At 39.5% G+C, this 27,520-nt stretch overlaps 1 protein-coding gene across 1 annotated transcript; it reads left to right on the forward strand.

The window, feature by feature from the left end:
* Positions 1-38: 38 nt before the first annotated feature.
* Positions 39-20,060, forward strand: LOC104023124 (matrix metalloproteinase-20-like). Its single transcript, XM_087758764.1, is given in 11 exon segments — positions 39-155; positions 4,735-4,789; positions 4,792-4,955; positions 6,827-6,977; positions 6,980-7,042; positions 8,966-9,127; positions 11,716-11,815; positions 12,188-12,279; positions 13,248-13,507; positions 16,464-16,587; positions 19,945-20,060. Coding segments are annotated over 11 exon segments (1,404 nt in total).
* Positions 20,061-27,520: the final 7,460 nt, after the last annotated feature.

The raw sequence follows: 27,520 nt of genomic DNA on the forward strand, positions 1-27,520 counted from the left end.
CTGATACCAAAGAATGGTCCTTTGGACACCTTCAAACCATGTGGCCAAAGGGAAGTGTTTTAGCACGAGAAGTCAGTCCCAAGTCTTCTACTGAATGCTTCGCCTGTGTGCGGTTAACAGCAGGGAGTTATAAAAAAGATGGATTTAGCCCTCAGGTAATGTTTCTTTCAGCAGCAGTTATAAAAATGTAATTGTGCAGGCCTTGAATCATGCTGGAATACATTTGTGGGGTTCGAGGCAAACAGAAGAATACCTGGTCTGGGCAGCTTTCACTGACAAAACTGTGTGTTTGTGTTTGTTGGTGGTAACCACAATCACCTGAATTGATATAGTGTATAAGCCTCCATTCACTTGTACGCTTTCTATTTACTTAGAAACTACAAAATCAAAGTCAGTTTTGACCCTGAAGTGTCTGGCAGGAGTAAACATTTAGTGTAAGGAGAAATAAGGAGACCTGAAGTCTGCGTGTACAGTCAGGTGGTGTAACTATGCCACATGGATTGCCTGTGGCTGTCTGAAATCCCACGACTTCATTTCAGGGCTGTGCTTTGCAAGGTTATTCTCTGTCCAAAATTAAAGCCAGAAGAACAACCACTGTGTCATTAACCAAGTGTGGAAGCGCTAGCTGAATCCTTTCTTATAACCCTGCTGGAAAATCAAAGGATTTCTCAATTTAACACAGAAGGGAACAGAGCCAAAGAAAAGAGAAGCTGCTCACTGAAATCTGTATAAGAAACCCACTTGGGAATCTCTGTGTAGCTTCCACATTCCCGTGGCCATTCCCTCATCCCAGGTTATCAGACCTCTCTCTAGAAGTTATTAGTGGGTCCAAGATGTGACCTACTTCTTTCATGGATTGCATCCAGTCACTGCCTTGCTCTCCTGCCCTACTCCTCACATAATCCTTTTTTTTTTTTTTTTTGCCTTTAAAAGCTAAATCTTGGAGTTTGACATTTAAATAAAAAGACTCTTGTAGCGTGAAGCACCAAAAGTGCTGCTTGTAACATAACGTCGGGCCCTTGCTTCTGCCTTGGGGCAGCTGGGGCTTCCCCACCACCACCAGGCAGAAGCGTCCCTGTCCCTGCAGTCCGGCAGAGCAAGCCCCAGGCTCATGTCACACGGCATCTATTCCCCCTTCCCACTGAGCTTGCACTCTTCTTGGGGAAACCTGGCTGAAGCTTAGATTTGCCCTGATTTTGACCAAGGTATGTGCTGATTTGGAAGCTCCTTTTCAAAATCACCTGTACAGCTCTTCCTCCACCATGCTTAATCACAAGAAAATCAGCAGAAGAAAGCACACCACTGGCAAATCACAGGGCTTCCATGAAGATTTCTGTAACATTAGAGTTCCCAGGGTCGTGATCGGGCTTGAGATACAATAACAAATACATTCTCCACAGAGTAATTAAAGTAATTCAGAGTGTAATCTACACATCTGTAGCTAGTACTTGTTATCCATGCAACTCAAAAACTGCAAAACAGAGCTCCTCCCTTCCCAAAAATCAGCATATAAGGCTGAAAAATTAAACCTCAGCATTTATCTTGGCAAGCATCCAAAGCATAACTCTGTTACGATCAGTGGATGGCTGATATCCTTGTCCCTTCAAGGTACATGGATAGGGGAACTTCACAGAATTCATACCCACCCAATTCATGACCAACCCCTACTCTTTCTCAAGATTTGACTGTCACAATGATTATCAGTCCCTTCCCAATCAGTTTAGATTCATTTTTTTTGTTTTCCACTGCAAACCTAACCCACGTTGCTGGGAAAGTAGGAAGATGGCAGAGGAGGGCACAGAGGATTACTGCAGATGAGGGCCTGAAGGTGTGTGGCAGGAGGATGAGCATGAGTATCTAAACATAAACATCTATAGAAGGACTCTCCCCATCTTGCCTTCAGTGTAATAAGGCTTTATTATTAGAAGTACAAGATGAAGTACTAGCGAATAAAACATATACAACTATCACATGAAATAGTAACTTGATAACATATAGAGTATTGTTGCTAAAATATGGGTACATTCATTTTTATTTGTCATTTAAATAACATTTTTATATTCTTAGTTCCATGCTTGTATTAAAGGAAATAAATAATAAATACGTTGCCTGAAATGAACCATGCAATATGAAACATGGAACGTTCCTGGGAGCAAGATATAGACAAATCACATAAAGCAGACAACAGTCCGAAATTTCATAGCAGTCCTTAAAGTTATCACACGTGACAGACACTTGTTGTTAAGGGGCTAAAGCGAAGAGAAAAAAAGAAATCACTGCAAATTCTCTTAAAACAGACAAAAAAAGGGAATAGCCTGTGACTACACACTTTAAACAGGCATCTAACTCTGAGGTCCTGTAATAAACCATGTTTTGGTCTTCGGTGAAGGTTGGCAGACAGGAAAGCTCACTAAAGCAAAGTCCTAGAGCTCCTCTTCAGAGTATTCACTCCAGTTCCACACTGGAAATAGATTCATCCCCTCTATATTATTAATTACAAAGAGCTTTTCCAGGCAAGTCATTCTCCTGTTTGCATTTGCATAGAACTCAGTGCTTTGTGAACACATCTACTCATTACACTTGTGGGCAAGTAACAAAGACAATTTATCTAACTCCCTAAATGAAATATATTTGCTGATCAAGGGCATTCACTTTGATCTGCTTCTGCAACACCAAACAAAAACCAGCACATAGTTACCTCCTGCAACCACCTCTTCTGGGAGCCTTCCCGTCCTTTGGCATGGGCAGCCAGGAACCGCGCTCAGGGAGGATGGACTGCTTAAAACCTGTTCTCTGCACCTACTGCTAGTCACCCAAGCAGAGCTAACATTGTAAGAGAAATACTGGGCTGCTGCTTTTTGCACGCTGAAGAAAATGGTTGTAGTGTGAATACTCTATAACACAGCACAGCTATGTGCCATTGGTGTGTAAGACAGAGCAGTTCCTAATCATCTCTCTTAGACTAAGTTCATTTGTCATCATCCAGCAATAAAACCAAACCATTTATCTGTACAACCGCTTGGCTGGCAGCTGGAATTGCCAGCATCGTATGATATCTGATAAAGAAACTAAGGTCTCGTTTCATTACCATGTACAGTAATAAGTTTATCTCCGTGCACAGTAGCAAGTTTGTCACTCTTGACAGAATATGTAGTGGAAATTATAGCAATATCTTTCCTGTGCTACTGCTAGACAAGGGCCTGTGCAAATCACAGGGTATGGTATGGCACAACTAATTTCTAATTACCAAAGTCACTATCCCAGTGAACACGATGGCTGGCCAAGCTCCAAGAGATTTCACTGGATTTCATGTCATGCTTCTATTCAGCTGTGCATTTACTGATCTAGATATGTACACACAGCAGCAGTTCTCTTTCTGGGACGTAAAATTATCAGAATATCCTTTCACTCTCAGCACACCTCTACTGCATTACAATGACAAATACCAGCTCAGTCCCAGTCCTCACTGAGCAATGAGATCCCACACGCTTGTGCTGTTTTCAGTCTTTTTCCACTACAAACCTGGAAGGAGACATGAGGTTTGCAACCTGTCACACTTTGAAGCTGCTTCAGTAAAATGTGAGGAGGGGAGAAGAGCCCTTCAGTGCAAAGAGCCTCATGCCACCAACCGCCGCTTCAAGGATATTAACTGCACAAGTAGTGCAGTTTCTTCTGAGTAGAAGAAACCTCAGCTACAGCAAGGTGCACGGCAGATTCATCTAACTTAAATCCCGGTCAACTAATTTAGTTGCCTAAGTGCAAGCATTTAGTGCCACTGACTACAGAGCATCCAAGAAATTCGTGCATACCTGGCAGACATGATGCAGGGCCTAAAGTCTTGAGAAGACCCACAACTTTGCAGAACTGCAGCTGGCAGCCAAGCAAGATACTCTAAGAAACCTCAAATAGCACTAGATGCCTCCATGTTAGCAAATTAATGGGTAATAATAATAAAAAAAAATTGTACTTCTGGGCTTACACAAACATAGGCTTCCTTTGCAGATGATTGAAACGGATAAGTTCTTCCAGATGATGATTCATCTGATCACCCCAGATGAAGATGCTTTTCACAGGATGGCTGTCTTAGGATAAGGTGAATCATTCTTGGGGGTACCTTGCCTCAGTCTTTAGATCAGATTTAGACATTTAAACAAAGACGTCTACAGGACTGCTTGCCATCAAGAATGTGCTAGTGTTGTGGTCCAGCTATTCTCAAATATGTCACATGCTTTTTCCATGTAACCTTTTTGCTATCTGCTTGCCTTTTTCTTAAACAATTCTACAGATGATACACATCAATTCCCTTCTATCTCTTCAGATCTGTGTATTTGAAATAGAAAAGCTGAGCGTAACCATCTACAAAATAATAATCACTCCACAGACTAGAATAAACTTATTGTTTAGACTTCTTTGCCAAATTTCTATTTGCCTTAGAGAAAGCCCATGCAAACAAACTAAGCTTGTCAAAACCTGAATGTTTGATGCCATAGAAAACTCCAAAATTACAATTTCCTTTCATTCTGAATTGAACCTTAATTCAGCATAAGACTTAATTTCAGTATAAATAAACTATATGCTAATAAATGCCCAGTATTCATTGCCAGACTTTTCTACTAACCATATGTTTAGCTACATTTTTTTTTTAATCAGCATTTCATACAATACAAATTTATGTCAATCAAAACATTGACATGTCAATGAGCAATATTTGGTTGAATTTTTCTGGATTTTTAGGAGTACCTTGACAAGTACGATATACAAAAAGGAAGGCATCAGGCTGTGGAGATGGCAGCAGCTGTATGACAAAGCATCTTAGAGACCTGCAAGCATTCCTAGGTGTTCAGGTGACCAGGAACGTGGACTGCAGCACTACGAGCATGACTCAGAGCCCATTGTGTGGTGTTCCTGACATGGCAAACTACCAGCTCTTTCCAGGAGACCCCAAATGGGAAAAGAATACATGAATGCACAGATGATGAGTTGTGGGTTTTCTGGCTTTGGAAATGAGTAGCCATCACTTGGATGATTTAAAAGGACATTTTTAACATTTTTTAATTTTTATCAATGTTGTCTCCTATTTGTATTTCAAATCTTTTATCTCCATTATAAATTCAGCAAGGACTTTGTAATGAGTGTCAATGATTTTTCCAGAAATTACTAGTACTTAGAATTAAGGGAAGACTGTATTATAAAAGGGCACAATGCAAGTTCAAATGCACAATTCTTCATCTGTTTTAGTGAGAAGCACGCATTTGTTTTACTGCACTACTAAATGCATTTCATTACATTAAGAAGACTACAAATTTAAAAACATAGGTTGGTTATCACAAAGTGAAATGATTCCATGATATGTTAATGGCTAAAATTTTCCCGTGGCATGACATTTCTGACCTTTGGCTTTATTTTTTATCTCGTTACTATTACACAACGCTGCCGCTAGATGTCAGATTATGAAAGGGCCCCACTAGTCCCCACCAATGCGTGAATCTGGTTAACAGATGAATTAGAAGTATTGCACAGGGTAAGGCTGGAAAAAAGGTAACTTTATTGATCTTTAGCTTTTGGCAGTATTAGATTACTGGTCTTCTAGGAAGAATTGCACTGTTGTGACACACAAGAATACAGGAAAGCTCCTGAAGCCACCTTTTTCCTCTGGGTTTTTACTGTTTTTAAAGCATCTTTCAGAATGGACCCTGATTCATTACAGAACTCTTCACCATTACCACAATGCTAACACTAAAAGATAGAAAACTGAGATACAGAGCTTACACAATGCAAATTAAAGTCATATAAAGAAAAAATAAATGATCCGGTCTAGTTCCTTCAGTCAGTATAGACTTACCTATATTTACAACTCAGCTGGCTCAATGGCCTTTCCCTTCACCTCCATGCTCACGGCTAGATTATACTAACTATGAGGCTTGGTGATGAAACGTAATGCTATGTTTACATCCAAGGAAGTTGGCAAACTGGACACTGTAAGGAAAAGGAGACTTGGTACATCCTCTATGTCATGTCATGGAGTTGATGAATGCTCTCCATAGCAGGTTAAGGGACCTTTTGCAAAGATCAGAGCTAGGAAGACAGCCCTGGGCCACATCCTGGTACCCAACAGAAGGACCAGCCTTGGACCTTGAATCCTACTCCTCTGTCATCATGGTCACAACTTCCCAGGACAAGAGCTAGAAAAGGGAGGGATGGGGAAAAGGCAATGTTCTGGGTAGAAGTACAAGACAAAAAAGCTTCCCACTTTCATCAGCACACAGGACAAGCTCTGTATTCTGTGATTACACCAGTTTAATCTAATTGCTCTATCCATGTTTATAGAAAAAAAAAATGTGCTTCAGAGAACTTCATTCTCTTCTAGTACCTTGTGTGAAGTGCAAATGATGCACTTGACACAAATGCATTTTTATCACAGTGAATGATACTAAAACCAAAGCTGATGTCAGACTTATCCCCCTTCCTAACTATAGAGGGAAAGCCATGGGACAGAATGCATAAAACATTGAAATAATGAGTTAATTACTTGGGATGAGAAAGGGACTTTACATTGCATCAGAACTATGCGGGAACACTATTGCATGGCACTGCACAGCCTTATCCCTTCAGCTGAATGCACTAAGTGGGCATGAATCATTGTGTTTGCACTACTGGAGATATGACCTGTTTTCTAAATCTGATCCTCAATTTCCTTCCCAAAAGTGTCTAAATAATTCCTTTTCACCAGAGTCTTTCAGTTGCTGTTCATGGTCACAGCTGTGAAAAGGCACGTTCATGAATTATCTGCTTCCAAGATTGATGCTAAGTTATCTTTCCTTCCAAGAAAGAAGCGCCTCAGTACTCATTAAGGATAGAGTTTCTGAAACCCTATGTGATGGGGGTTTCTTTCTCTTTCTTCTGCTATTATTTGCTACATCATCATGACTCTTATCCCTCTGATGGCCCATGTGGGACCCTGGCACCTGCTTTTGCCCCAGTGAAGAACTGGGAAGGGACAATCATTTCGACAGCGCAGAGGAGTGGACCATGGGAACAAATGGTACATGGAAATAGCTTATAAATTTTGTAGATTCGAGGACTTCCTATGAAACAATCCTTGAAATTTACATCCAGAAATCAGTCTATTTGTGAGTTACCTGGGGAGAAACAGCATAACGATGTGGGATGTCAGAACAGTTTAAAGTATGGAAGTGTGAAATGTGAAATCCTACAGTAGAGGATAAATTCGAGGTCCATTTGGAAAGTGAATACTACATGAACAGACTGATAAGCCTTAATCTCAAGCAAACTCATTGAGACAAGTATAAAGAAAAGGATCTAATCTTACTCTTTCAAAACTGGACTAACTCAATAAATCCTGAAAGAGTTATTTCTGACCTATCACTGTGTAGCAGGAGGTGGGAGAACAAAATTTGATCCATCATTATCTGTGACAGTAATTTAATAAAATAGCACAATCCACAGTTTTTGCTGCTGGCCACTGAGGATCAATATATATACATAGAAACTCGTTATGTTGCTTATTGTTGTGCTTTGTAAGGAGCCACTGGATAACAGTTTCCCTGATGTGTGACAGGAGGCTGTATGACCCTAATATGAATGATTGTTGGTTTAATGCTAAGCCCATCCTGAAGAGCTTTGCAAGATCAGCACTGGAACATTTATGAGCTTGCAGTGTTGAGGAGAAAAACCCTGAAATGACTGTGGGACATACTGGTTCCTTGTCTTCAGTAGAGTAAATTAAGCAGCATCAGAGAAGTAATAATCTGTACTCTTAAATTATTAACTTGGTCCCAGGCACAGCTTTGTCCTTGACAAACTAGCATTTAGACATGATTCAGGAGTCAGTACAGTTCAGAGACTTTCCTCAAGAAGCAATCTGCATGTACCTGCCCTGTTTAGAAAGATAATTTTAGATAAGAGGAGAGTGATTCCAGGCCTATTTATTTTATTAGTACAGCTATAGTCAGTGTTTGCTCTTTGCACCTTGATGGCTTGCCACATTCATGCGGGTAAGCATGACATGCCTGACCCTGCTTTCTTGATTATACCATCAGGTTTTGTTCCCATCTGATAGGTTGTCTGTCATCCACCTGGGTCTTACCCAATCCTTTCCCCTTGAGGGTGCTCTGATAGCACATCCAGGTTTTAGTAACCTTCCTTTTGGGAGCTGATAAGGAAAACAAACCTGACTATTAGTTAGAAGTCAGACATCCAACCTTAAAACCCTGTAAAAAATTGCAAAAGCCTTTTTTTCGGGGTATTCCACTGCTTCATAATGGGTTTTTTGAGAGCGCATCCTCTCAATCATCTCAGTCCTGTTTGGGTGGGTTTGCTCGATAGTGCCACTGAAATCTACTGCCATGGGAGGTCCTGTGGAATGCCTGCGGTTTGTCCAACCATGGTCTATAAAATCCTTCTTTACAAGGTAGACTTAAGACTAATGTCTTCTATTACAGTGTCACTCGGTCTCTAGTCAAAACAACCAACTTTAAACATGTCCAAGGCATCTGACAAGCCACTGTCTGCAGACCTCTCTGCAGAGCCTCAGGCTCTTCAAAGCTCTGGACTACCTTCTTTCTAATCTGCCCCAGAGCTCAGTTTTCATTTGCCTAATTTCAGCATCCATATAGATTTTCTCACCTGAATAATTTAGGAGCCCAATCCCACATTATTTCTCCAGTCCTTCAGTTTACCAGATAGGTCCAACTCCAGCCATGTATCACTGACACAAGTGAACGCATTCCCAAGGACACAAACATCACCACTTGCACAGATTGCCACTATCTCCTCTGAGTTTCTGTGAATGTTCACCAAATTTGGTCTTCTGAGATATGGAAAAACTTTAACTTTTCCAAAAATCCATGTAAACTTAGAATCCTGACCTCTAACCATCAGGTGGTAAGAAATACAATCATCTGCCCATGATAGAAATACCTGTGGGGTTTTTTTAATTATTTAGGATTTAATTTATTCACTGTTGCTGCCCATGAATTTGGACATGCTCTGGGTCTTGGCCATCCCACTGATCCATCTGCTTTGATGTATCCTACTGATAAATACCAGTCTCCATTTGGATTTTGTTTGCCAAAGAATGATGTGAAAGGGATCCACGCATTGTATGGTACATTCTGTATACCTCTTAAAGAACAATCTACTTAACACAAAATGAAAAGAATTGCAGGCATTTTCTGCCTCTTTTGATGCTGTTACAATGCTGGGAAAAGTAATTCCCTTCTTCAGAGACGGGTAAGGTTTACACTCCCTCTGTCATCCAATGTGCTAATCCTGACTAAAGAAATGTTTCTAGATGTTTAGCACAGTTTCCTTGTTTTGTACAGTTTCTCAATGTTTTGTATAGTTTCATTTTGGAATAGCTGAAACCTCTGTGTCTTTGCTGTCAATAAGCTTTTGGAAGAGATGAAAACTGGATGTTTTCTTAAGACTTTGTCATCCAGCTGTGATAAAGGAGATGAACACTTTTTTTCTTCCAAAGAGGTTAAATCATGACTGCACTGAAGTCACTCATAAATTCCTTTATATCTGGGGGAAGACTCTGCCTTCAAAGGATTACAATATCTTGACTAAAAAAACACTCTGAGAGATAATGGTATCTGGTCTGTGGGACAGGTAATCATTCCCTGTTACAAGGAGTCAGACTTGTTAGCTCCTGAGCAGACGCTTCAGCAGCTGGTGAGGTTGAAGATGGATGCATGCCTTTTCTGTGAGAGCATCAACCAAATTATCACTTAGAAGAGGGCGGCCAATGATTCCTTGGATCCATTTCAGCCCAAGCTTACAGCAGAAATCCCAAACCCTAATTCTTCTGCTGAGCTGGGACAACTTTTGCCTCTTTGCTGGCCTGCCACTTCAGCTACTGTGAAACCAGGGACAAGGGGACCAAGAAGCTCTTCTGCAAAAAATTTAAAGTTCTTTCATGTAATCAGCATTCTGCTTAAAGCTGTGACAATCACTGTTTCCCTTCGGCTTTGCAGACTTAAAGCAGTCAGCAATTTGTACGATTTTGGAGCAACAGTCCATTGAAACCATATATACTGCAGCCACACTTCACCACAGCCTACCATGAGCTGGTAGGGAGTCATGCAGGATATCACTGGACTTGTGCCTTAATAGCACTTTGCCAAAAATAATGATTGTCAGCAAAATGCTCTGAAAATAAAGAAAACTTCCTAAAATAAAACATAATTTATGTGATTTTCGTTTTTCATCAGGAACTGAAAAACGCCCCAGATTTCATAAATTGGTTGTCATATCCTTTGTGACTTGTGAGTCAGCTCCTAGATCTGTGGCAGGAAGAATTTTTTTTAAAAAAAGGTTTTTATTACCACTCAGTATCTCATTCTGAGGCTTGTAGAGGAGATACCACCTGCAAAAATGCCTGACAGACCAGAGGTAACATGATTGTAACTATACTAATGCATTCATCAGTGCTGGGGACTGATCTCCAGCTGTCGATATGACCAATATGACCAGATCAGAGACAAATCATAAGGCTGATATGATGAGGCTACTAGACTGAAGCATATAAGATGAGATTTCAGATGGAGCCTAAAGCCTAAGGCTACATCTGCAGCAGGGAACAAAATAAAATTGGGACCATTCTCTGTCATGGAGGCCAACAGGCATGAAACAGCTCATGCTCATGCTATTAAGCTCTCTTAATCTCCAAGGTAGGTTGGCTACATCCAAACTGGTTATTGGGAATCATCCTTGACCCATGACAAGTCCTGAATAGTGCCTGGGAACATTTCAGAGGCCTGGTCTGAAATGAAACCACCCAGGAGTCACTCCAGCAATTTAGCAGTACAGAGGATTGAGATCTAGTGCCTGGGGATGTTTTTCGGTACCACAAAATTTACTAACACCAGCCACAGCCTGAGCATCCATCTGTCTTAATCTCAGACTCCAGCTTACAGATGCCAGTGCAGCAGCTTCAAGTGAGGCACCCAAGGCAAAATGCTTTCTGCTCTTCTCACCTGGTCTCCTTCTTTTAATTTTGTGCCCATTTAGGTAGTTCTCATTTAATTTTATGCCTGGCAGTCTGACAAGAGAATTTAGATGGCTTTGACAAGAATTTGAATCAGAGTTGCAGCTGCTGCAACCATTTCACAAGAGGCAACATAAGAGTGGCTTATAGGCAGCCACAACATCACAATAAAAAAGGGAAGAAAGTATAAAGCAGGATATCCTTTGGAGACTGCTACTGCTCATTCAAAACAGATGTGAAGCACATTGGTCTAGTGGTAGGATGAACAGACACAAAATCACCTTGGAGAGCTGGCCCAGTAAAATTGCACAGAATCTTTTTAGACACACACATACACACACACACAAGAGCACATGCATATATATACATGTGCATATATTTATATAACTTTGAGGAGGATCCAGACACCATACTGCAGGGGTGCTGTGTGTGTGTGGTAGCTGCACATGGGCAAGCTGTATTTGGCAAATCTGTAGCCCTTTGACTCTCTTCTGCTCCTCCTCCCACCCCATACAACGTTCGTCAAGGTAGCTATGGGTTTACTATGACCAAGGCAGAAGTCCTTGTTGCAGTACATTCAGTGCAGATTTTCAATGGCCTCTTCTCAATAGATTCTCTATAGAGTAAATCTGTTTTCTGCCTGCCAGATGAAAGCCCTGAAAAATCAGTCTTTTACATATGTTCCACTTGCATCACATGTTCAGATTTAAGCATGGAGGATGCTGCTTTCTCGACCAGAACTTTGTGCTGCCCCAGGCTACCTGTCATGAAGAGCCTTGGGCTAGACCATCCTAGCAGTAGATGGTGAAGAATAGGCAGGACATCAGCAGGTGACATCTCTTTCACTTAACCATAAATATCTGTTACATAGCTGATTATATGAAAGTTAATCCTTAGTGCCAGTGCAGAGAAACAAGCACTTTTGGGGAATGAGCTGTTTCATTCTAAAGCAGACAGCTAAACTCAGGAGAGATTAATCCGTACTTGACATCAAAACCTACTTCTAACAGTATGACAAAGACTCATGTGTGATCTACACTAGTTGCTAGCCCAGTGACATAACTCTGACAGGTTTTTTTAATCTCTTCATATGAAGGGAACACAAAGTTGGAGCTGGCAAGGAAGTCACTGCCATGCGCCATTCATCAAAGCAGAGCCATCTACAGCACTGTGAAGCTCACTGACCATTCCTTCCTTTCCTCAGCTCATGTTAAATGTTGTTGCTGCTTATGAAGTTCCTGAGAAAGGTTCAGTTTATTTTTTCAAAGGTCAATTATTTTGGCAGTGGAAAGGAAGGAAAAGGAAAAAAAAAAAGTAAATTTGTTGAGCAAAGAAAAAGCTCTCAAGCCTACTGGTTTCTTGGAAGATGAACACACCTGCCCATAACTTAGATCATTAGTTTGGGTCACTAGAGTACAGATCCAACACTGAGAGTGGGAATCTCTAAAGCTAACTGTCAATTCAATGTCTTTTTGTGTGGATCAGTCAGCTGGAGATGGAGAAAGCTACAACAGTCAAGGTTATCTTCAGCAATCACAACAGGAAATTAACCCAAATTCTGCCTTCTCCTAAGTTACTTTTTAGCCATATTGCCCACACTTTGACAATTTATAGCAATATACTAGTTTCCTAAAGAGTCACAGGAAGAATTATATATGAGCTAGGACTTCATATCTTGCACAGAAATTCTATCTCTGTATAGAAAAGTTATTCCTGCAGAGAAGAACACTTACTGAAGGTAAGTGTACACTACTGAACACTAAGTGAAGGTTAGTGTACCAAAAGGTTTAATAAGGAAGGAGCCGTTTACAAGCATATTTACATCTAGAAGGATCTCCTCCATCGTTCCATTTTACCTTTCACAACACAGAGACCAAAAACTTCTCCAGCATTTATCTTCCACCCAAGAGGCCTTACATTTGAATACTTTTTTAAAGAAATGGGTCTAATCTTTATCTAAAGACATCAAGTGATGAATAATTTCCCAACTCATTAAATGAGATGATTTTGCATTTAAACTATTTTCTGTTAATTTGCATAGAAAAGTGAAACACCTTTCTAGGGGATGATCCCATGGAAATACATCACCAGTTGTACCATGTAGCAGTTTTATTTTCTTTTGTGCTGAATTGTACCAGTGGCATCTTTTTTCCTTCAAATTCAGATTCAAGAACTGTATCTGCAACTGCACTGCTGGGAAACCAGCAATTTTTGTATAATACTTTTCCTTTTTCAGGCCCTCATTACAGGGTAACTCAAAGATTTCAAATGCAGAGCCCCCCCTTACACCATCTCTGACTTAAGGTTTTCCAAAAAGTGCAGCACATTGATGCAGTGGACTACCTAAAGGCTGAAAAGGAGATGCTCTTCTTTGTGGGAGATGAATATGACACACACATTCATTACCATCTGACCCTTTTGGACTCTACTTCTATTGGAAAACAAAGATTTTATTTTTCACAAAGGAAATGCAGACAAACTAAAAGCGTTGGAAGGGTGGGATATGTCTGACAAAATGTAGAGGTCTACAATGTGTATAGGCGTATACGAGTATTTTAAGCAAGACTCCCATTATACTCAGTCTGGACCTATGATTTACTCCAATCTCTGAATAGCAATTTAGAGGGGCCTGAACAGAGCTAAAGCCAAACAGAGATTTCTCTGCCATCTCTCCATCCTCCCCAAGGCTGACAATTTCATAAGCAGAGTGAGATACACTCTCATGCCATGGTTAAACACAAAGCACAGGCATGGTTCATTAAATCTTGCCTCCTACAGTTTCAGAGGTATCAATGTTTACATGATCCGCAAAATATTTATCCCATATTCTTCCAAATAGTACAAGGCACAAAATAGTCCTGAAATAAATTGTTCAGCTAAAGATCTTCTGTAAACACCAAACCACACCAGAAGAAGAAAGCAAGAGAGGTCACAGAGATATCCTAAGTTCTGGGCCCTTAATCAGCAGAGAATGCGTTAGGTATGTGTAGTAGATCCCTTTTTACCACGAGTGCCTTTTCCACCCTCACTACTGCTCATTGTCTCTCCAGGAAGATGCTGGGGAGAAGTATACACAGCCCAGAAGCCAGTCTAATCACACTTGCATTTAAAATAGAATTAATTAATCATCCTTAAAATGTTCTAGCTCTGTCTAAATAGAAATGCAATTTGAAATACTTACAATAGTTAAGGAAATAAACAATAAAAATATCTTAAAATTGGTAAAATGATAAGAGAATCAGTGAAAAAACAATGAAATATTTTCACATCTTTGTCTTCCTAGCAATTTTTATTGTTTATCTCTCTTGTCTAACGTATTCCTTTTTTCCTGACCTGTCTAAATAATTTTAATTTGCTTTCTTTTCTTTTCCTAATGAAATGGGAAAAACAAATGGTAACTGAAAATTGAAGAAAGAGGCATTTACTCAAAAAAAAACCCCAAACCAAACACAACTTTTCCCAGAAGTTTTCTGGAAAATTCTCACCCACCTTTCTTAAAATCAGCTCACACTTACTAAGCAGATGACATAAGGATGCAGAATGAATGCAATATTATTACAGCTGTTCAAACCACTGAGCAAACACATTGATTCATTCTAAAGAAACCACATTTAGAAAAGCTATAAAATCTTCATAAGAGGCATTAAATTCATTTGACTTGGTGAATATAGAGCATGTGTATTTTCTGGCATCAGCATGGGTAATAAAATAAATATGGATGAAACTAAACCAAATGTCTGTGCTCCTATAGTTAGTACTTAGCAAAGTTGCTATGGAGAGCATCCGACTTTCCTTGAAGACTAACATTAAAAAGTTTTTTTTTTTTGCATCAAAGCTTTTAATCTGATTTTCCATTTTATTGACTTGACAGTGGGATACTAACCTTAGAGAAAATAAACGATGAGCTGGTTTTCATGAGCCTTTTCTACCAGTCCTAGAAAATTTCCATTATCCTAAATGTAATGATGTTTCTTACTTGCAGTTTCTATAGCTTTCTTTTTAGATCAAGCAGTTTCCTATGGCTCCCTATAGATTTTCTACTTAGCACATTTAACCAAAGTCTTCAAACATTTCCTTTTCTGGCCTATGTAGTCCATTTTTTTTTAAGATATGAGAATGTCTAACTGCATCCATGCAGACTGTATTATGTAAACTGCACAATCCAAGTGAAATTGTCTGAAACGAATTGCATAGGTGAGGACTAAAGGGTAGTTAGCCATAGCAGGGCTACTGGGAGTGAGCAAGTGCAAGGGTTGCATGCTTTCCTGAGGGAGACACAACAGAAAGAGGCAGGAAGGTGTTGTTTATTATCTTATTGCTCCTCATACACCACCAATAGGCTGAAAAGATCTGCCTCTGCCAACTTTTTGATATCGCATATTCGAAGTTCTCTATCAAAGGCACTATTTAGATCTCATCTATTGATTGCAGCGACGAAGTCTTGTCATTCCAAATGCATTTTCAAAAGTATGAAAAAACCAGCATTAACGCTGGTCCATTTATAATAATTGTTTCTTCTTCCAAAGCTACAATGAAAACAAAAGAAAGATCCAAAAAGTATTCATAAATAGTTTAGAGGAATCACTAGCAAAGCAGATGCAGCACTGGAATTGAATGGTGCGTATTTAACTACACAGCAAACAGTCCTGATCCTGCCAGTCTGTCCTCTGTGGAAGTAAGGAAGTTAATATAAACACAATGTCTGTTTCCAAAGATAGCATTTTTATTGATTTATTTCTGTGATGAAGCTGAATGAGATTTCCTGTCCAGCTGCTCTAACAAAGACTCTGGAACGTATCAGCTCCACATCCAAGCCATGAAATCATAAGATGATTTGAAATCCCAAGGTATAATTCTGCATTTAGTTTAGTATTTTTCTCCTTGTTAGTTTTAAACTCTATCTCTTCAGTTTTCTGCTGAAAAAGCCACAGCACACAAAACCTATGATTTTTCAGTTAGGAAAAAGTTGTATACATATTTATTGCACAAGTAAAAATTACCTTTTTGAGTCTTGAAAAATGACTTGAAAATCTCATACAGCTATAGCTCCAACAGGAAAGCTTTGAATCACAAATACTAGACTTTAGAGGAATACCATACTGTTGTGACAAGCAAGACTAGGAAATTCCTGAAGTTTGTTGAAGATGATTTCTTGTTACAAGTACTCAATGAGCCAACTAGGAAAGATACCCTCCTAGACTTCTTATTTGTGAATAGAGAAGGACTGATGGGAGATGTGATGGCTCTTTTGGCCATAGTGATCAAGAAATGGTTGAGTTTAAAATTTTCAGTGTAATGAGAAAAAAGGTCAGCAGCGTTGCTATCCTGGATTTCAAGAGAGCAAACTTGAAGCTGCTTAGGCAGCTACTTAGCAGTGTCCCCTGGGAATCTGCCTTTGGGGGCTTAGGAGTCCATGAGTGCTGGTCAGTTTTTTAAGAGTAACCTGTTACAGGCACAGGAACAGGCAACTCCATTGTGTCGTCAGTCAAGCAAGCGGGGCAGACCAGCGTGGCTGAAGAGGGAGCTCCTTGTGGAACTCAAGAGGAAAAAGAAATTGTATGATCTCTGGAAGCAAAGTCAGGCTTCACAGGAATATTACAAAGCCATGGTTTGCATATGCAGGGAGAAGACATGAAAAGCCAAAGCTCAACTAAAGTTGAAACTGGCTAGTGTTGTGTCAGACAACAAGAAAGGTTATTTTAAGTATGTGAATAGCAAGAGGAGGTCCAAGGAAAACAACATAGCCGGTGAAAGGGTTGGAAGGCATGTTCTGTGAGGAGCGGCTAGGGACTTTGCGTTTGTCTAGTTTGGAGAAAAAGAGGCTGAGGGGTGACCTCATTGCTCTCTACAGCTTCCTGAGGAGGGGAAATGGAGAGGCAGGTGCTGATCTGTTCTCCCTGGGATCCAGTGATAGGATGTGGGACAATGGTTCAAAGTTGTGCCAGGGGAGGTTCAGACTTGACATTAGGAAGCATTTCTTTACTGAGAGGGTGGTCAAACACTGGAACAGGATTGCTAGAGAGGCAGTTGATGCCCCAAGCCTGTCAGTGTTTCAGAGACATTTGGACAATGCCCTTAATAACCTGCTCTAACTTTTCATCAGCCTGGAATAGGTCAGGCAGTTGGACTACATGATTATTGTAGGTCCCTCCCAACTGAACTATTCTATTCTATTCTATTCTATTCTATTCTATTCTATTCTATTCTATTCTATTCTATTCTATTCTATTCTATTCTATTCTATTCTATTCTGTTCTATTCTATTCTGTTCTGTTCTGTTCTGTTCTGTTCTGTTCTATGCTGTTCTGTGCTGTTCTGTGCTGTTCTGTTCTATGCTTATTTTGGCCTAAGACCTACCATAACAGAGAAGCAAGTGGTCCACATTGAACCCATGAATGTTAAAATAACAAGTGGAGATGTTAGTTTATACTGACATCAGTATTTTAGAATTGATTTGACAATGAATTTGAGTTGGTTGACAATTAATGTATCAATGTGCTACAGTTAGTGCAGGGCGGATAGCCAAGCCTGCGCTGCCTTTGGACACTATGTGTCAACAGCTCAGGTATTGCTAAAAACGGAGTCAGGGTAACACAGATTTCAATGTTGGCTAATGGTGTAAGCTGAGTCTCTGAGGCATGCTAGTGGGGTGATAGCCATCATTGCAACGAAGAAAGGAGGTTGTAGCAAGGTGGGTGTCAGTCTCTTCTCCCAAGTAACAAGTGATAGGATGAGAGGAAATGGCCTCAAGTTGCACCAGGGGAGGTTTAGATTAGATACTAGGAAAAATTTCTTCACTGAAAGGGTAGTCAGGCAGTGGAACAGGCTGCCCAGGGAAGTGGTCGAGTCACCATCCCTAGAGGTATTTAAAAGATGGGTAGGTGTGCCACTTAGGGACATGGTTTAGAGGTGAACTTGGCAGTGTTAAGTTAATGGTTGGACTTCATGATCTTAAAGGTCCTTTCCAAACTAAATGATTCTATGATTCTAAATAGGTAAGGAAGTCCCTATAAAATAACCCACCTTTTTTTCAGAAAAAAATAATTTAGTTATTTTTAACTATATTTAGTTAAAAGCAGAAAGATCTTTTTTTCAAAATATAAATAACTTGTCTAGAGCATGACAAAACTGAAAAGAGAATTGGTAACAGCCAGGCAAACATTTTTTCCTGTGGCAGGTGGGAATAGCTACTGGCATGCATTCAACACAAAACATGTTCTGCAGATGCTCAGATGTATCAGTCCACAGCAGATGGTGTTCACTGGGGTTCACATCTCATTCTCTCCAACAGCAGGAACTGCTTATTGGAGCTCTGTCTAGAGATGATTGTGAAACCCTTCACAGTGACTCAACAACAAATACATACATGTGGGTTTGCCAACCGACATTTTAGCCTACAGAGAGCAGTAGGGGCATTTCATGAGTATGGACAGGATGTGGCAAGCATGAGGTTCGATCCCAGAAATTCTTCCACCAAGATTTTTCTTCATGACAGCAAGTTAAAGATGCATGAGAGTGAATTCATCTGTTCTGTCTGAAACACATCATTGACATTCAGGCTACGTTTAGATAAAGGACCCCAGGAACAGCCTAGATTTGCAGCAGCATGAAGCTCAGCATGTACTATAGGGAACAGGGTAAATCCTTAGCTACATCAAGCTTCAAGCTACTCACACTTTGAATGGCACCCAAGCAATTCAGTTTCAAGCTGCCTTGACTGTCTTTGAACTATACTGCTTTCCAAGTAGGCTACAGAGCTGTCTTAAATCAGGTTAGAAACTGGTTTGATCATGAAGGTTAAGTTCATCCTGTCTAACTTTAGATACTCAATTGCTGTACGAGGGGCCCAAGGGTATCCAAAACACCCATATGGGGCTGGTAGATATGAGACAGGACGTATGGTAAGGTCATGTCCTCTGGACAGGCACCTGAAGGCCAGGTAATTTATTCTAGGGTCTCTCAAATAGCACTTGATGCTTATGTTTAGGCAGCTGCATCAAGCACTAGCTGTTCAGAAGTCGAACATCTGGGGCAAGATCCAATTGCCTACATCTACATGCCTAGTGCTGACTACTCAATGCCAAAGATTCAGGTACCCAAAACATCTACACAGAACAGGGATACATGACACAAAACAAACGGGGGCCCATGTCTTTCTGGAGAAGCACCTGGAAGCCATCTGGGACACTGCACATCAGATTTCCTTATGTACTTATGTGTGGGCAATTAAACCTCACCCCCAAGTTGGCTTCACTTCAAGGTTCAGGTACTAACCTTTGGTAAGTAAATGTAATATAGCTGTCTACATGTAAATTAGTCAATGGAGATCTAATTAATACACTGGAAGACCCTAGAGAACTGATCAAATGTGTCTATTATTGTTATGTCATGGGTCTCAGTTCCACCTGAGCTCCCAAACCAGGACTCTCCCACTCATGAAACCTTTCACTTGGCAGACAAAGCTTACCTCTAGAATTCAACGTCTAATTCCCCTGCACCTTTGAGGCTGCTACCCGAAATTTAAGAATCCTATATTAGACCCTGCTGTAACAAAACAAACGTGTGGGTGTGAACTTGTGCTTGAACTTGACTCCCCAAACTCAGCATCCTTAGACCTAAAACTTATCACTAGTAATTCAGCATTATACACTAATTCTGTAATTTTAAAACTCTATGAAGCCTGTTACAGCTCTATAATGTAAAAAGCTGCTAGAAAACAAGCGTGGAAATAAGGGCCTGTATTAAGTCAGTCAGATTTTATGATCACTATGTAACATGCATATGTAGCTACAAACTATTGCAACAGAGCCCTTAGAATGAGCTAGTTTCTCTAATGAACACTTGCTTTTTCCTTTTTTCCTTTTTTCCTTTTTTCCTTTTTTCGTTTTTTCCTTTTTTCCTTTTTTCCTTTTTTCCTTTTTCTCATTTTTAAGGACTTATTTACTTCTTTTCTCATCCAGAAGCCTATAAATAAAACAGAGAGAAGGAAAATGTGATTAATATTGTGAAAACCAATTCCTATAACAGTCCTCAGCAGATCATCAGATAGAAGTAGAAGAAAGTGAAAACTGGACCATGAGGACCAGAAACAAGGCTACTCCTTTTCTAAGGTTGTCCTTTTATGTAAACACAGAGCATGAGGAATGCTGCAACTCTACCCAGCAATATAAAACTGTTCCAATAAATACATCAGTGTTGGCATTTTGAAGAGCTTCAGTCTCACCTCAGAAGCTCCTGGACCCAGAATATTGTTACCTTTCTCCTACCTAGAATCAATTCTAATGAAATTCAATGAGAAATCCTTTGTGACCACTTCCTAAAGACCTGCATTTCCAGGGAACAGGGTGACATAATGGGAAACCATTGCAGAAGCTGTGACTAACCTGACTCTTTCCCAATGGAACCAGAAAATCTATTGCAGATAGAGCAGCTCTCTGGAGGAAGAACCGCTCTTGTGGTTTAAGCGGTCCTATGCAAGACAGATGAGCACAGCAGCAAATATTCACACCCATCCAGTGTCTAATTACTTGAGTTCAATCTACAGCCTCTTCAGTCTGACTTTTCATCAACACAACCTGTTTTCATCAAGGAAAAGGTGATAGAGCAGAAGCTAATCACCACTTCTCCAGTTTAGTTTGCAAGAGCTTACTGGGTGATCTTATGAATGAGGCCTGACACAGTAACTACACAATTACTTAGTTAAAAACAAAGACAGAGGATTTGCATATCACTCATTAAAACACTGGGGAAACATAGTTTAAACTATGGATATGCATGCAGTCTGGTGCTTTTTGTTGTCATCCTTTTGTCACAGTTATTTCCATTAAACCAAAAAAATTGATACTTGAACATATGTACCTTTCATATTCCTTCCTTTGTGCCTTTGTGTGCCAGTCACAAATTTTCTCCACCAGAAACTATTCCAGGCAGGACTCTTTAGACGACTGCCAAAAGACTAGCCAATGGATCATGCTTACAGAGAAACTGCAAATGTGTAAAACAGTTGCACCCAAAGCAATTTAAGCAAGAGCTTCTCTGCTTCTGTTCCATTTACTTATATGACAGAAAAAAATATTTTAACCGCCAGAAGAGCCTGGGACGAAGGTATAAGTGGGCCATAAAGTTGTTATGCATGCCCTCAGAAAAGTGGAACCTATGCAGAAGACAAATATATTTCATTTCAGGTATTTGCAATTCATTGAATGATTTTTAGTCTTCTGTCCCACTTCCTGTGGATGGATCTTCCTTTCTATCTACTTCAGAACAAAGCCAAGTGGGAGCAAACCTATGATCCAAAGTTGGCACAGATGTGTCCCTGTGTGGGACTACTACAAATAGCCTCCAGTTTTGCACATCCAAATGAGAGTCCTGCATATGCACCCCTTTATTTCCTACTGCCATCAGTGAAAACCAAAACTTTTTTCATCTCTAGCTCTTTGAGCAAAAATGTGCAAGCTACATTTGTCAAACATGCTAATGAAAGGGAACAGCTATTTATTGCTGTTATTGAATTTAGCAGACATTATTGAGCAATCCTGAAAATCAGTAAGAACACACAAGGAAACAGTCATCAAGAATTTAAGAGGCTTGTTCAAAGCCACAAAGCTATGAGAAAACACAGTCACTTTTTGCAACAGCGTCCATAAAAGACTGACTAAGATAAAGGCAGATTACTTTTCCCAAGATAAGAAATACAGGTGCCATTTTAACAGAAGAATTCTCCATGTCATCAAAATATTAGATAAAGAATCTGTCTTTTTCAGTAATACACCTCCTAGATGCAAATTTGGAGCCATACCATCATCTCTCCACTAGAATTCCCTCACACAAGGAAAACAGGACTTTTAATCAGATTTTGGCCTTGCAGATAGAGAAGGGAGAGGAATAACTATGCTGTGGAGGAAATGAAACTACTTCTGGGATCATATGCACTAAGCAATTAATTGTTGTGATTTTTTAATATATTCTAGGTTATTGAAACACCAAAATAAATAACTAAATAAATATCAAGAAAATGTGTGTTATAATGATAAATACAAAAAAACAGCTTTTAAGTTACACTATTATCACAGTAGAAAACATCTTTATTTGTGGACTTATAAGTTAATAGTTAGTTCACATCTATAATTCCTGTATTTAAATATTTTTGCATGGACTTGTAAATATGCCAAGAGACTTGTGAGCTAACTGGATTTTAATAAATCCAGCAAGATGTTGTGCACTGATGTTCCATCAACAATGATAATTTTCGAATTAAAAATGAAATAGGATATTAGAAGCTATCTATTCTTTTTTACGTAATTTTTCTTGTTGGGATTTTCAGTGTAATTTTGAGAATGTTAGCATAACATAGTATATCATCTGAACCATCCAGATCCCACTATTTTCCAATTATTTTCATGTCAAAATTTCTGAATCAAAGAAAAGATTGCAAAAGATTCAGACTTGCACAACAGGAGTACATCTTTCCCTAAGATTTTGTTTTGTGACTGTGCATATTTTTTTTAATTTTTATTTTTAATATCTATTTTTATTATTTTTAATTATTATTTTTAATATCTATTATTTATGACATTAACAACAAGCTTATTTCCTGTCATCAGTGAAAATCTTTTGAAGTACTAGCTAAGCTGTCTACAAAAATGAATGTTTTCCAGTTTCAGTGTGAAAAAGGGTCCCATCTACTACCAACAAATATTTTCAACAAGATAAATTTTTTTTGCTTATTGAAAAAAATTGAAATTGAAAAAAATATTTGTGGTGTTCTTAGTTTTCTCTTTGGAGAGACGTATTTTGTCTGCTTTTCAACTTGTCCTCATTTCTGTAAAGTTAAAAAAGAAACTATGACAGTCTACTTCAGTAACATTTTTTTTCTTACTGAAGGCACAGATAGGTTATAATGAAATAGCTCTTTACATTTTTTCTCTATGGGTTGTGACAGAGTGGCAGCTGGTGAGAGTGGGTTGAAGAGATCTAAAGAGAAATGCAGACCTTATTGAAATCAGTGATTTTTATCACTGTCCTCAAGGCATCAGAGGTTTCACCCTGAGACTTAGGACTTCTGGAAGGCAGGATCCCAAAACCTTGCTCCCACGTATAATTTATAGTAATTTGAAGTGTGTTGTACCATGTTTATGTAACCAAAATACTGCACAATAAATCCATTATGAACATATTTTCCTCATTTTGAAGTTTCTCATATCCTGTGGTTTTTAATAATGGCTCTTCTGTTATTCTTGCATAGTACAAAGTTGTATGACTCTGAGAAAATTAAGAAAGCGCTGCGCGATCTAGCTCAACTTAGGTATCGTATAAAGGCTCTGCACTGTGCCCAAGTGGGCACTGATACTTGGTATGAGCCCTTCCTTAAATGTTTGCTCTCTCTTAGAGAGCCCACAGGCAGCTATTGCAGCACAGCACGCTCTTATCTAGAAAGCCAAGGCACGTTCAGTCACTGAGTTCATGTTGCCACATACCAGTGAATGGAGAAGTTTGGGACAGACATATTTGTCACTGCTGTCATCTCCCATTTTTCTATTGTTGTTGTACCTTATCATAAAATCACAGGATAAATACTGAAAACAAAGAATTTCTAGTGTAACCTGAGCATATCTATACCATCCTGTTTTAATGACACAGCTGGTCCCTTACCTCCTGAAACTGGCCTTATACCTACCTAAACCTCTGGATTTAAATTGTGCAAAATGAATGCAAAGTGACTATAAAATGTTTATCAATTAAACCTATAGAGCCAGGCTGTGAAAGACATTCTGGTTCACTGAGTTCAGAGCTGTCAGGCAAACACATTGCGTAGTCCCCTTCATAAATTTACCAAGTCCTGTTTTGAAGCCACTTCAATTATTGCTCTTCTCACTAGAGAGCTGTTACAGAGCTTCATTCCTCTGATGATTAGAAACCTACTTGTTATTTCTCTTCTATTTTTTTTCCACATAATTTTCTATATCCTATAAATTCAATTGTCTTTGCTGTAGTTTAATCTCTGGGATGTACTTGAAGAAAAGAATCATGTCTCCTCTTCATTTCAACTATGCAAATCACTGCTGCCAACTAGTGGTGTTTGGACTTCAGTTGTGAAATTAGCAGCTGCTCTCCCATTACACAGACATACAGAATTGCTCCAGAGCAGAAAGCAAGGAACCTGTTCCATTAAAATTCAGTAGATTTAGCTCAGCTGACACCAGTAAGGATGACAGTAAAGGAAAACAGAAGTGGCAAACATCTGTGGAATTAGGCCATAGTTATGTTAAAACAATACAGCTATTAATTACTTTGCAACACATTGTAGATGAATCATCTTTAATTACCAACAAACTTGGGTTTATAAAAATACATGTAAGCTAAATTTTTAATTACAGCAATGTGTATTTTAGCTATCGCTAATATGTATTTATCTATCACTAAAAATATTACCCCACAGATATTTCTGCCACACAGTGCAAGAAAAGCTGTTACAGTGATAAGCTTTGGAAAGAAAGGTAACTCAAAGGTATATAAGGGGAGGGCATACTTTTGTCCTTGCTCTGTGTACTTACTGAATTTTACATTCAGTACTTCCTAAGCACATACTGCAGATAACTCAGTGGTGGATTACTCTGCTGATTCAAGAGCAGAGTTAGTATGCAGCATAAAGGAAAGCCTGTTTTTATACATACCTTTGCAGCTTGTGGAGACTTTTGATGTCAGGGAGGCAATTGCCTCATGTGTTTGGACTTGCACCTGAAGTAGACATACACTATGATGGGAATTAAAAAATAAGTCTTCTGGTGTGTAGTGTGAAAGCAGGGGAGAAAAAAATGGGGGTGGGAAGGAACTCTACTTTGGTGCTTGAGCCTGGTTAGAACAAGCCTTGATCACATTTTGTTCAGAGAGACGTTCTGTATCAAACCAAAAATTCCCCAGCCGTTGCTTCATATTTCTTCCTCACTGTAGCCATGTTCTGCTTTTGAAACTGCTATTTCTCCTCTTCATTAGCTTCATTGTCCTTTCAAGGTGTTAACTTGCATATTATTGCTGCTCATGAGTTTGACTACTCTGTTTTTTATTCAAAAAACAAGCATATCTGAAGCACCCACATACCAAACCCACAGCATTCCTGAGCCACCACTTTCCCTTGATGATCACAGAATCATAGAAACATAGAATGCTTTGGGATGGAAGGGACCTTTAAAGGTCATCCAGTCCATCCCCCCTGCAATTGGCAGGGACATCTACAACTAGATCAGGTTGCTCAGAGCCCCATCCAGCCTGACCTTGAATGTTTCCAAGGATGGGGCATCTACCACCTCTCTGGGCAACCCGTTCCAGTGTTTCACTACCCTCATTGTAAAAAATTTCTTCCGTATATCTAGTCTGAATCTACCCTCTTTTAGTTTAAAACCATTACCCCTTGTCTTATCACTACTGGCCCTGCTAAAAAGTCTGTCCCCATCTTTCTTATAAGTCCCCTTTCAGGTACTGAAAGGCTGCAATAATGTCACCCTGCAGCCTTCTCTTCTCCAGGCTGAACAACCCCAGCTCTTTCGGCCTTTCCTCACAGGAGAGGTGTTCCATCCCTCTGATCATTTTTGTGGCCCTCCTCTGGACCCTCTCCAACAGGTCCATGTCCTTCTTGTACTTAGGACCCCAGAGCTGGACGCAGTACTCCAGGTGGGGTCTCACCAGAGCAGAGTGGAGGAGCAGAATCACCTCTACTCTGCTCTGGTGAGACCCCACCTGGAGTGGGTTCATGATGTGCATGAATAAATGACAGTGAATGATATGAACTACGTTTTACAGTTCTGTGCATCAAAGCACGTTTTATGTTACCTAACAGGCCTTGCTGCCAACAGCATTATCAGGTTTAATACGGAAATACAAAGATGAGTTAAGGGGTGGAGGGAACACTAATACAAAGCTAATGTCTGTGAACCCAAGAATTTCATTCTGAAAGCAAACATGAAGTCTGAGGAAACCATAAAGGGTGCCAAACCCAGCAAATCCCTCCTGATACATACCTCTTTATTCCTGCACTTGCAAGTAGACGAGTGTTCTTTCTTAGACTCCAGTTCTGGAAACACTCATACACAGGGAAAAATGTTTCCCCAGAGCAGTCTTTCTTTTCCCTGAAAATGCTTTAGTGTGCAAAGCTAAGTAAGCATGAAGGAATGTGAAGAACACGGATCTTCTTTCAAAAAGTTGTCTTGATTCTTCCTTTGTTTATGGTGCTGTAAATCTCATGCAGCCCCACTGGAGCTGAAAGAAAACAGGTGAAAGTGACCAGAAGAATAAAACTCACCATAGGAAAGAAAATAATGTTCAGTGGACACAAATGGCAAATTCAACAGGCAGAGTTACTTCTCAAGATCCTCACCACCATAGATCCTCTGCACCTCAGGCTGCAAACATAACACACTTTATTTAACATTAGCATGAGAGATGCTCTGTACCCTTCCTGGCTGCTGTGCAAAGTCAACAGCAAATGCGTAATCAAGAAATCTTTGTCTCCTTTCTTAATAGACCTCACAAGGAATCAAATCTATCTTGGGTTGAAATCCTGGCCCAATTGAAAATCTCCAGCAAAGCTGCCACTGCCTTTAAGAAACATATGATAATACCTTACTAGATGAGATTCAAGGTCTCCATGACAGCCAGTGGCAGATGCTTGGAAAGTATAAGGTAAAGCATGTAGACAATTAGGTCTACCTGAAACAGAGAGAAGAACAAAATTTTGGCTTTCCAGCAGAAATAGGACTTTCTGATTCATTCTTATCAACAGTGAGGAAGAAAAGGTAATCTCTACCTGACCATGCTTTATGGGAGAAGTGATTTTCTTCTCCTGCCTTGAACCTTCCCCTGAACCCAGAATCCTACAGCCAGGAGAAGGCTACAGGATGCCTCTTCAATACTAAGTAATGTGCATTTGTATCTAATGAAGGTTTTTAAGAATGAAAGCAAATTAACCTACATTTCTCTAATCTTTGTACAGTTTGCTCTATGACTTTCAGCAGCCACTGAAGGTTTTGAAATCAATCTGTTTTCAAAACAGACAAAAGAAAAAGGATGTGGTTTTGTTTCTTATCTGAGACTTTAAATAAACAGATATAATCTTTCTATTGTTTGAATCATAAAAACTTGTCTGTTAAGAGTGACTTTCAGTGTGCTGTATTGAGAAACTTAAACTGCATACAACACATTCAGGTACTTTTTTCTGAATACAAGGATTTTATCACACAGTATATAACCCCTGTAGCATAGAAAATATGAAGCAATGTGAAAGTTTTCAAAATGTTATGTTAGAGAAAAAAAAAAGATTGAAATAAAATGCATAATTTAAGAATTTCATGTGTGCTTTCATCTGTTATTAGGAAAGAATCAAAAATGTAAAAATTCAAGTGCTAGGTCAGTTTAATAGTGTGACTACTACTGTTATTTTTCATTTCCATAAAGAAATGTTCTGACCACAACAGAGCACTGCACCTGAAGGCATGCCAAATCACTTCTAGCATCTCA

Source organism: Nipponia nippon, unplaced genomic scaffold, assembly GCF_047370975.1.
Source record: "Nipponia nippon isolate SJK-2023a ecotype South Korea unplaced genomic scaffold, ASM4737097v1 scaffold_2, whole genome shotgun sequence".
NCBI lineage: Eukaryota > Metazoa > Chordata > Aves > Pelecaniformes > Threskiornithidae > Nipponia > Nipponia nippon.